General features: G+C 36.3%; 1 protein-coding gene across 4 annotated transcripts in view; it reads right to left on the bottom strand.

The window, feature by feature from the left end:
- The window catches only part of LOC127182854 (centrosomal protein of 128 kDa), an 84,005-nt gene extending 72,058 nt beyond the window's left edge, over nt 1-11,947 (bottom strand). For 3 of the 4 annotated variants that reach the window (XM_051138507.1, XM_051138509.1, XM_051138510.1), the window contains exons 1-5: nt 11,864-11,947; nt 11,316-11,472; nt 11,139-11,225; nt 10,928-11,054; nt 4,663-4,787 (exon numbers count right to left, since the gene is read on the bottom strand). In XM_051138507.1, the coding sequence (XP_050994464.1) occupies nt 4,663-4,787; nt 10,928-11,054; nt 11,139-11,225; nt 11,316-11,471 (495 nt within the window). In that variant the 5' untranslated portion in view covers nt 11,472; nt 11,864-11,947. Of the gene's footprint in view, nt 1-4,662; nt 4,788-10,927; nt 11,055-11,138; nt 11,226-11,315; nt 11,473-11,860 lie in introns of all 4 variants that reach the window. The other variant, XM_051138508.1, reaches the window with a different exon arrangement.
- Between the last annotated feature and the right edge of the window lie 466 nt (nt 11,948-12,413).

The raw sequence follows: 12,413 nt of genomic DNA, 5'->3' as shown, positions 1-12,413 counted from the left end.
ATATATATATATATATATATATATATATCATATATCCACAGTGTCCAAAGTCAACTCAAACTAAAAGCCAAGGAATGCAGGTGTGTCTTAAGCAACAACTTAAAAATTCCAACAGTCCAAGCAGTTCTTATGTGTACAAGATTAAGAGCAACCACTAAAAAAGCTCGGTCACCTTAATTTTTTAACCCGGCTCTTGGAACATCGATCAGCACCTGATTGGATGACCTCAGAAAAAAAATAGGATGATCTACAAATAAATTTGTACATAATCTGCATAACAATGGAGGGAGATATTGTGTCTTCTAAAAATATACCCCAAGGGCAACACATGCAAAGAAAACACACACACACATACAAAGATTACTTCTAAAATTATGTTTTTTGATGTAAAAATCTTGATAGCAATATAAGTGGTCTTCAAAGAAAAGTACAAAATAAAAAAAGAGGCAGTTCATGACCCTAAAGCCCTAGGAGGAGATACAGTACAGTTAAAAATTCTTGGTCTCAGAAGAATAAGAAGTTTAAATAGTATAACAGTATGTAGGTTTTCTCAAGCCAACATAACTAGCTAATAATTTCAACAACGTTAGTGTGGTGGATCAATGAATGCAGAAGAAGGGGAGAGATAACATACATACTGTGTATGTGTACATGTGTGTGTACAGCAGTTAAACTGAATACAATGTTTATAAATCCTTGTTTCAAATGATGAGGGAGATGAGAACTCCTGGCCAGCCCTGTGGACTGAAAGTCAGGCTAGGGAATTTAAAATCAGGCACGCTTAAATGTGCATTGAAAATTGCCAACTGATAAAACCAGGGACCATATTCTTAGGATAAACGTAGCTCTTAACTGGCCGAATGCTCTCGGTTACATGTAGATGCATACTGTAAGCATAAGTAAGTGTGGTAATGCTTTATGGGGCATCACTCTGGGACAGGAGAGTATGAGGTTGGAAGGAAAAATAAATAAATCAATAAATCAATCAATCAATCAATCACAGTATGCTCACTACAAAACCAAAAAAAAAAAAAAGGAAAAAAAAAAACTACAACAATAGGTAAAGCTGTGTTAATCCAAAACTCATAAGTCCTAGGCACTCGAATATTGTGAAATATAAAAAGCCTTTATTCACATGGCTTTAAAGTTTTAAAAACAACAAATGTGCACACTGACACACTGCAGCAAACTCGCCTTCATCAGGGTGTCAATTTACAAACACACTCAAGAGTTAATTTAAGCAATCAGTTCATCACATGACAGTCACCTGAACAGGTATCAAAAACAATGACGAGAGGATTACTAATCATAATTATAATCGCACCAAATAAATTCAAAAACAATTCAAAACACTGTAACAATTCATATTATTTCAATACAAAGTAAAATAATAATAATAATAATAATCTCATGAAACATAACTTGAATCCCAAAAAAATCCCATTACAAAAAAGGAAAAAAATTCCAATTCTCCATTTAAACCTGGAAACTAAGTTGACATTAAAGTATAAATCCAAAAAGACTCTCTCTGTTGTAACCTTTTTTATCCTATCTCCTCTCCTTATTGATTTTGGAACATGGAACACTATTTTCAATGTACTGGGGTTACCATGATTTTTATCTCTATAATGTAAAGCCATAGGATATTGAGGATTACAACTGCCTATAGCATTCTTATGTTCTGCTAATCTCAACTTCAGTTGTCTTTTAGTCATTCCTATATAAAAACAGCCACATGGACATTCCAACCTATACTCCACAAATGACGTATTGCAATTAATAAATGAATTTACTTTAAACTCACGGCCTGATGTTACATAAATAAATATATTTGTCTTGACCATATTTTCACAATGACTGCAATTACCACTTCTGTAATTCCCTACATTTGAACTTAACCAAGTGCTTCTGGAGGAAAGATGACTTCTCACCAATTTATCTTTAATAGTTGGAGCTCTTCAAAACACAATGGAAGGAGATTCAGGTAGAACTTCCCTAAGGTGAGGATCATTCATCAAGATATCCCAATTAGTTTCTACAATTTTCTTAATTTTATGTGCCTCTATATTGTATTGTGTAATTAAATAAACTAAATTTTCAAAATGACTTGATTTTTGTATTTGTACTAATAACTCATCTCTACTAATGTTTTTAACTTTATTACATGCTTTATGAATCAAGTTATTTTTATATCCTCTTTCTTGAAATCTTTGAATCATATCTTGGGCCTTGATATCAAAATCCTCCTCCTCATCACAAATCCTTTTTAACCTCTGAAATTCTCCAAAAGGGATGTTATCAATAAACCTTGGGGGATGAAAACTGTCTGTTCTTAAAATAGTATTTCTGTCTGTTTCTTTTCTGAAAATAGTTGTATGCAGTTTTCCTTCCTTGTCCTTAAATATTCTTAAATCCAAAAAATTAATTTGAGTAAATGAAAAATCCAGACTAAGCTTCAAATGTGCATTCGTAGTATTCAAATATGAATGAAAAGCCAACAGACCTACCTCAGAGCCAGACTATATCACAATGACATCATCTATAAATCTTCCCCACCACACAATACTCTTCAAATATGGATTGGAATCTGAAAATATAAACCTATTTTCCCAAAATCCCAGAAATAAATTTGCATAGTTAGGGGCAAAACAAGCGCCCACTGCTGTACCCCTAGTTTGTTTATATAACTGATCTTGAAACAAAAAGACATTATTTTTCAATGTTCATTCTGCCAGTTGTAAAATAAAACTAGCCGGTGGCTTCTCTAGGGGTGATCTCATTTCTGAATAATGTGACAATGCTTCAAGGCCTTCCTCATGATCAATATTTGTATACAATGATTCCACTTCCATAGTAGCCAATATAGAGGTTTCTGTATTTTTAATTTCCTTAATAATATTCAATACGGGTTGTATCTTGAATATAGGAAGGAAGCTCACTAACTATTCGTTTTATTAAATAATCCACACATTTTGAAGCTAGTTCAGTAATAAACCCATTCCCACTATTTATAGTTCTCCCTGGTGGATTTTCAAAATTTATGTGACCATGGACCACAAAACCAGTCATAAGGGTATATTTTTCAAAACTTTAAAAAAAGATCATCTGAAAGCTGAATAAATAAGCTTTCCATTGATGCATGGTTTGTTACGATGGGACAATATCTGGCCGAGATACAACTATTTGAATATATGGAATCTGAGGGTGCAAAGAAATCAAAATATTGAGAAAATCGCCTTTAAATTTGTCCAAATTAAGTTTTTAATAATGCATATTACTAATCAAAAATTAAGTTTTGATATATTTACAGTAGAAATTTTACAAAATAACTTCATGAAACATGATCTTTACTTAATTCATAGCTCTAATGATTTTTGGCATAAAAGAAAAATCTATAATTTTGACCCATACAATGTATCTTTGGCTATTGCTACAAATATACCCCAGCGACTTAAGACTGGTTTTGTGGTCCAGGGTCACATATAAAAAGTAGAAATTTTAGGCTCTTTACAAAACAAGAAGTCATATTCATTCTGTGAAATCCATCCCTCAGTCCTAGCATGTGTCAATAAGTCAGTCAGTTCGGTTTGAATCCTTTCAGCTGGATCAAATTTCAGGAGCTGATAATACTCACAGTTCCATAATTGTCGCAAAGCTGTGTTAATGTTTAAGTTAGTCAAAGCCACAACACTCAGCTTTTGTTCAGTGCTGAGTAAACAGTTCAATAAAAAATAAGTTAATATTAAGTGACTTACATTTCAGGAACACAACGTTTCATTTTGCTCTATGTAGTCCAACAGTTTCAAACAAAGTCACAGCTGAGCCACCGAGAATCTCCAAGCAGTGTTTCCAGTGTTTCATTTATTAATGAATGTGCATTTTGAACGGGCACTTGCTGTCCACCTACCACACCTACTGTCCATTTTCTTTACATTTTTAAAGTATCATTTCAGTTAATATTTCTATATTCAGAACTTTACATTTAAAACATGAATCTTATACACTGTTATTATAAATTTAAATGTTTTCATGTCACCTGTGAGTCTGTAAATATACCTAAAAGCCATTTTTGTGTTCTTCTGTGCTCCTCTGTAGTATGATGAATATTGTTATTGATTTTATTTGATTGGTAACTTACGCTTCCTGACTGTGTCTTATTATTATTATTATACTTAAATGTATTGTTATAATTAAAAAAAATGTTTTTAAATATAATTACACAGGGTGCCTTTGATCTTGGTAGCTAAAAAACATATGGTTTAGAGGAAACATGAAATAGGTTATTTATGTTATTATAGATGAATAATGTTTTTAAGGTCATCTAAAAGTTATCGCAACTTGAAGTCCTTCCAGTGAATTCTGTCCATTTCCACCACTGCTGATTGGCCAGCTACAAACATGGCTTAGACAACCATATTTATAATGTATCACTGTTTTGTTTAAAAGTAAAATGTTCCCATCATCTTTTAACTAATGAACTTTCATAAGATTGTAATGACCATTAAGATTTTAATTTTCATTCGTAACTACTACATAAAATGTTTCAAAAGAAATTACTATAAAAATTTGGGGTTGAATAACACGTCATATTGCTGGGTCTCCACGGTAACACAAACCATATCCTGCAATTAAAACAAATCTGGGTTTCGGATGCAGTCATACCTGCTCTTCCTCTTGAGCGAAGTCTCTAAAATGCACGCCAACAGATCTAGACCGTCTTCTGTTACCTGCGCCTGCACTTTCATGATCTCTTAGAGGGGACGTGGGAAGGTAGCGCCTCCTATCTCCTATCAAGAGACAGAGATCTGGAAATAATGTACTGCTTACAGATATTATCTGTGTCTCATTTTGAAGGCTCCTCTCCAAGAAGATGCATTTGTAGGCCCCATATGTCGTGTCACAAGAAGTCATGTCACCTTTATTTCTATAGCACTTTATATAATACTGTGTCAAAGCAGATTTAAAAAGATAAATAGGAATACATCAGATTCTGTTTTGAGGCAGACCTAAAGGACAATAGTGTCAATATTCAGTTCAAGTCAGTTTAGTGTTATTCAATCTAAAGCAAATTCAATTAAAAAATATAGCTGCAAGCAGCAATTGCGGGGCCAAGCACAAAAGAGGCAGAATGAGGAGTTAAGCACGGCAAGGAGCAGCAGACCGACTACAACAGTGAGTAACTTAAGCCATTTTAGGATAATATCAGTTCAAATGGCTGAAAAATCATAAATACAACCAATCGTAATAAAATTTAATGGCTTATCACTTTTGACCAACAGGTGGTGCTGTTTTCAAATTGATGTGACGTGTTCTGTGTGAAATGACAATGACACACACAAAGTTTGCCGTCATTACGTCAAAGCTTTGCAGAGATACAGCCTCAGATGTAGTTTGGCATCTTTCCAGCAAATTTGTTGATGCGCTAAACGAAAACGGTTTCGTATATCGACACGAAATTCATAACTTTTTGCCAGCATAGTCTGAAGATGATCTGAGTCAAATTTGGTGAAGATCGGACTAACAGTCTGGGAGGAGTTTGAAAAAGTAGGTTTTGTACATTAATCAAAATGGCGGACAGGAAGTTTGGCCAATTTCGGCATAATGGGTATCAATGTTCTTGACTTGACCCAAGGAATCTATTGGCATCAGTTTCATTCCAAAAGGCTAATGTAAACAGAAGTTATTAGCATTTTTGTAAATTTCATTATTAATGTTTAGTGAATGGCGTATTACTTCTGACTCATAGGTGGCACTGTTACCAAATTGATGTGGCTTGGTCAGAGTGTGGTGACAATAGCACATATAAAATTTGGTGTCAATATGTCAAAGCTTTGCAGAGATACAGACTCGGATGCAATTTGGCATCTTTCCAGTAAATTCGTTGATGCGCTAAACGAAAACGGTTTCGTGTATCGACACAAAATCCATAACTTTTTGTCAGCATGGTCTGAAGATGATCTGAGTCAAATTTGGTGAAAATTGGACTAACGGTCTAGGAGGAGTTCGAAAAAGTAGGTTTTCAACATGAATCAAAATGGCGGACAGGAAGTTCAGCCAAAATTGGCAAAATTGGTATCGGTGTTCTCAGCATGACCGAAGGAATCTATCAAAATCAGTTTCATTTCAATAGGCTAATGTACGCAAAAGTTATTAGCATTTTTTGAAATTTCGTTATAACTTTTGACCACAAGGTGGCGCTGGCCCCAAAATTTTTATGTACATTCAGGGCATGGTGCCGAACATTTTTGTAATTAATGTCGAAACGATACGCTAATCCGTTCTCAAGATACAGCATTTTAAAGCTAAATTCAAAATGGCCGACACCCAAAATGGCTGACATGGGAAAATTGGATATGGTTCGACTCGGTATGACACACCGAATCTAAAGAGACCAGTTTTGTGATTTTTGGACAAATCATTCAGACGTTATAAAGAAAAATAGCCATTTTTCGTATCTCCTGACCACTAGGGGGCACTGCACCGAAACACTGCAGGTAGGCTCAGGTCATGCTTGTTATAACACACACCAAGTTTGGTGTCAATATGACAAACTATTACGGAGATATAGCCTCACATTGATTTTTGCTAGCTTTTCGTAGAATTCTTTCGCGTGTTATTCGTGAACGGCTGGACGAATCGACTTGAATTCCATAACTTTTTGCCAGCATGGTCTGAAGATGATCTGGATCAATTTTTGTGACAATCGGTGCAACGGCCTAGGACGAGTTCGAAAAAGTAGGTTTTACGAACAATTGAGAATAGCGAAAAAACTAAACCTTACGATTTTTGAATTTTGGTGTCCATTCAACTCGGCATAAGCCAAGGAATCAGAGGAAAAAAAGAATTTTTGTTGTGTGGCTTACGGTTCAAAAGTTATTAGCATAAATTTTTTGAAAGTTTGGACAAGTGGTGGCGCTAGAGAGTTTGAGTTAGAGACTCCAAACTTGCTATGGTTAATGTTGAGACTGTCCTCTATCAGTGTGCAAAATTATACAACTTTCCCGCAAGCGGTTCTATGGGCTGCCATAGACTTGCGGCGGAAGAGGAAGAAGAAGAAGAAGAAGAAGAAGAAGAAGAAGCGGAATAATAATAACGCCAACGGATACAATAGGTGCCACCGCACCTCCGGTGCTTGGCCCCTAATAATAATAACGCCAACGGATACAATAGGTGCCACCGCACCTTTGGTGCTTGGCCCCTAATAATAATAACGCCAACGGATACAATAGGTGCCACCGCACCTCTGGTGCTTGGCCCCTAATAATAATAATAGGAACGCCAACGGATACAATAGGTGCCTTCGCACCTTCGGTGCTTGGCCCCTAAAAAAACTAAACCTTACGATTTTTTAATTTTGGACTTCATTCGACTCGGCATGAGCCAAGGATTCAGAGAAAAAAAGAATTTTGATTCTGTGCCTTACGGTTCAAAAGTTATTAGCATAAATTTATTGAAATTTTGGACAGGTGGTGGCGCTAGAGAGTTTGAGTTAGAGACTCCAAATTTGCTATGGTCAATGATGGGACTGTCCTCTATCAGTGTGCCAAATTTCACAACTTTCCCGCAATCGGTTCTATGGGCTGCCATAGACTTCCAGAGCGGAAGAAACGGAAGAATAATAATAATAATAGGAACGCCAACGGATACAATAGGTGCCTTCGCACCTTCGGTGCTTGGCCCCTAATAACGCCAACCAGGGTCCGAAATTAACACTCGCCAAATGCGAGCAAATTCTCTGTCTGGCGAGTTAAATTTAAAGCGCCATCCGCCACATGGCGAGTAAATCTTTTCACCAGTAATGTTAGTCAGTATCTCAAGGATTTCTGTGATGCTCCCCGCCCCCGTCTGCATGCGACGTACCGAAGCGTAAGTGAAACGCGAGCGCCGCACTGACGTCATTTCCGTCTATCCCACACTCAACGTAGCGGTAGTTTCGTGCTAGTGGCGAGATGTGGCGGTTTTTAACTGGAGCCAGCCAGCCTTCAAAAAGAAAGCTTGGCGAACTGGAAGAAAAGCCACCACCAGAATTCTTATTGATGTTTTAATTTAGGGCTGGACAATAATTCGATATCAATATATATCGCGATAGAATTTTTTTCAATAACGGTGATACGATTTTTAAACCCATTTCCGATATTTCGATATACATTTGTATATATATATAATTTTATACATTAGCATTTGTCAGTGAATGACGTTAAGTGCTCAGCCGTCAGAAAGAGCAGAACAGAATTGCGTGATGACGTACATCACAGACACGCTGCCAGCGCTCAGCAGTAGTTGGTTAAGTTCCGTCGCGGAAAGTTTTAGCTACAAAATGAGTACCCCTGACCAGAAATTATATTTCTTACCAGAATAATATTTCTTGCCAGAAACCTCTAGAGCCTGTCATAGAGTGTCATCAACACTAGGGATGTTCATTTCGGTTATTTTTCCTAACCGACAGCCGACGCTTGTTAACCGATTATTAACCGTTAACCGACAAGATTATTTTAAATTAGAATATAATTATTTTAGAAAGGATAAGTGTCTGTGACCCGTTAAAATACTAACATTTGTTTTCCGGGATTAATTTTACATGCGCAAAAAGCAGCAAACAACAGAACATGAGGATTCACATGGACACGTCGCATCACCTGCAGCTTCTGCGAATGGAGAAAAACATCATAAAGCTAGGCTATATATATAATGAAAGAATATGCCTATAAGATAAATATTTTTACTTAATAAAACAAACAAAAAAAAGTGCAACAAGTAGCTAGTAGCAGAGTTTTCGTTCATTTTTGTGCTGCGCGAAAGGAAGACGGCTGAAAGCGGCATCCTATTTTTCTTTATTTTACAAACAGCAAACCGTTTACAGTTTTGATTATCTGTAAAGAGTCGTTTCCCCTGTTAGAAGGAAAAAAATCAAGTGATTGCGCCGGCGCCGCACGCGCACAATCAGCCAAACATATGGAAAAAAAAAAAAAAAAAAAATCACACTGCTTAATCGTTATCAACGTACTGCCGTGATATTATGCCAAACATTTTTTTTGTGTGGATATTTTAATGCGAGAAGTACAAAACCAGGTTTACATAACAAATAATATTTTAGCATTCAAATACATCTTGAATACGGAGACATTTGGGTTTGTGTCGTATGAGACAATATTAGTTTCAGTTTCGCTTTAGCCTCAATGATTTGGTTTTGTCTTGTCGCCGAGCTTCTTATATTTTTCATTCTTGTTCTTGTCTAAATACTGTTAGATTGAAAGGATTTTTTTGTGGAGTGAGGGGAACTAAAATAGCCTAGCCTATGTTTATAGTGTATTGTAAATATTTCGCGTCGACACCAGGTCTTTCTTAATAATAAAATGCGACTTAACGTTATAGGCCTACGCGATTTATCTTTTTTCTCTCAAAAATGCAATTTCATTTCATTTTAACCATCCAGAAAACGTTTTACAATATTTTGATTACTGAATTACTGAAAAAAAGACCTTTTAAACCGTTTAACTGATTGTATTAATCGGTCAAAATTCTTCTGTCGGTTAACGGTTAACCGGTTAAAATGAGCATCCCTAATCAACACTCAACAATGTTCCGGCCAGAGCAATGTGTTTTTGTTGTTGCTCACTCTTTATTTATTTTATTGTATTATTTTTGTTTCTTTATCCTGGCTGAAGCAGTTTGTTTGTTGTTTCAATTTATATGAATATTCAGCCTGTTCTAGTTTAAATGGAAATATATTATTGTTAATAAGCTGAGTCTGAGAATTTTATTTATTTGATAGTTTATTTCACATTTCCTGTTTGTAAAGGCTAAATACAAATAAAATATGAACCTTATTTTTTTTGTACTGTTTTTATTTTAAAAAAAAATTATATAATTTTAATAGGAGGAGCCTGGAGGTATTATAGACTTTGCAAATTCAGTTTGCAGACATTTGTAGGTACAGACATCCATTGTGTGTGTTTTTCCTGAGGCTTTTTAATATTGTCCGTATCGATATCGTAATTATATCGTATCGACCGAAATTAAGAAATATATCGTGATATGAATTTTTGCCATATCGTCCAGCCCTAATTGTCACTCCTCTCTGTCCAGAGCACACATAATATACAGAATAACGTGCTTTGGATATATCTGTGTTAAATCGTTCAGAATTTTGGCAGGTAAAAAATAAGATTGGCCGGTTGATTTTTTAATCCACCGGCCAACTTGGCCGGTGTGTCAAAAACTTAATTTCGGTCCCTGACGCCAACGGATACAATAGGTGCAACCGCACCTCCAGTGCTTGGCCCCTAAAAAGTCAGCAATTTCGTCAATCAGCTTGAGTCAATGTTGAGTCTATTCAATTCAACACCAGTGTCAACGTCACAATGCAATTCAGCTGTAAGGCAGCCCTACAGAAAACAATAGTGCCATCATTCAGCTTAATTCAGTTCAGATTTTTGGTTCAGTTAGTGCAGTGAAGATGAACACTGAAGATGTCTTATTTCAGAAAAGTAACTATTACCAAATTTACTGTTATTACTCGTTACGTGTAAATTATTGTCATTTCTTTCTTACTTTGGAACGTAGCAGTTACTTTTTGGAAATGAGGTAGCTGCAATGATGTATGCATGCAGACTTCAATTGAAGGAGGCCACAGCCTTCAAAATGAGACAAAGCAATTGTCTCGTAAAAGGAAAAAAAAAGATAAACGTAATTTTGTGCAAAATGTCTTATCTTATACACTGCAATTAAAAAAATATATATTTAAAACAATATAACATTAATATAATAAACAGTGTTATATTGTGCTTTTTGGCAGTTTTAATGAGAAGAGTAAAGAATATACTGTACATAATGTTTTTTCATGAACTATTACAAATAATAACTCGTAAACATAATAAATAAAAAGCTTCCACTAATTTAATTAAGCAAGCTATAGTCTGTTTTGTACCTGTGGAGCTGCCATCCTCCAGGTCACTGGTGTGCAGTGTGGAGAGGGAGGGGCTCCACCCACCAGTGGACCTCTTCAGCTGCTGTGCCTGCAGATGCTGGATGGACTCCTCTAAGCTGTCCCTCAGCTAGAACACAGGGCATGCTCTCAAAACAACACCCTTATCTGAAATCAGAGATAATCCCATACCACTTTGTGCAGCAATACTCACTGTCGCCATGGCTTCAGCTTGGTCATCTGTATGTTCCTTATACTGTCCCAACATCCGATCTACTTTGTTTAGATTTTGGCTTGTATCCTGCACAAAAGCACAAGCTTGCAAGTTAAAAGACTCCCTCTTCTACACAGCAGAGGCAACATTCACGTGCACTGAATAAAATCAGCTTACCTGTAGAGTGTTTGCTAAAGTGTCAATTTTGTCTGATATATCTGATACATGAGTATCCCTGGGAAACCTGCTGTCAGGCCTCGTTCGGCGCTTTTTGACCCGCGATCGATGCCCTGTGGGTCTGCCATAGGTGTCAGATTCACTGGAGGAGTCCATGCTGACAAAAGGATGAAAATAAGAAATAGCACTAATCTGAAATCAGAAACCACCTTTACCAGTCCTGACACATGCATTATCTGTTTATCTAGCTGATAGACGTCAGTGATTACAACCGGCGAAAAAGTGCTCCGCTTAATTAAATGTTTAAGGCTGATTATCACTGGTTTAGTTAATGAAATCATTAATTTTATGTAAACAAAGATGTAAACACTCGACTTGGCACAGAGTTGACGTTAAAGTATCAAGCTAACGTTAGTTAGCTTCGTGCTTACAAATTTTCCTTGCTAAATAGCCGTGTCCGTATGTATAACACACTGCCAAATCACAAAATTGCAAAAATACAGGAAGCGTACATAAAAAAATAAAAAAATAAAAATAAATACTACTACCCGTGTGCCCAGCAGTTTCACGGTTATCTTGTGTGATCAATCTAAGGCACCGCCATCCTCTGCTATGGCAACTCAAACTGGCCGCCTAACGAAAACAACAAACGCTTTGAATCATGGGAGCTGTAGTTTTGACAGTCTCGCCGCGCCTGTTAAGTTTCAGAACAATTCCTTCATCTTACTTTTTTTTTACTTAAAAAAAAATCAGTAAGGCAGCGTTGAATTTAACTCATCTGGAACAACTACGACCAGCAATACAATAATCATATCAGTGTGTATAGGAACGTAATATAAATGTCAAGGGAACAAGAGATATGGAGAAAATGTAATCGTAGACGTGCCCTTATTACGGGTGACAGATATTTAGAGTGCTTCCAAGGCAGCACTCTGCTGCAATATTTTGGCAAGGAGGTTTTTTTTGTTTGTTTCATTTATGTTAGGGGCCGTTTACATATCGCGCCTAAAACGCTTGGAAAACGCTAGGCGCAACGATTTCTTCTTTCCAAAGCGCTATGTAGCTTGCGCTTCTGTGGCGTCTGCCGTTGCTAAGCAA

This window comes from Labeo rohita, chromosome 20, assembly GCF_022985175.1.
Source record: "Labeo rohita strain BAU-BD-2019 chromosome 20, IGBB_LRoh.1.0, whole genome shotgun sequence".
NCBI classification, from domain to species: Eukaryota; Metazoa; Chordata; class Actinopteri; order Cypriniformes; family Cyprinidae; genus Labeo; species Labeo rohita.
This window is presented reverse-complemented; position numbering and strand designations above follow the sequence as displayed.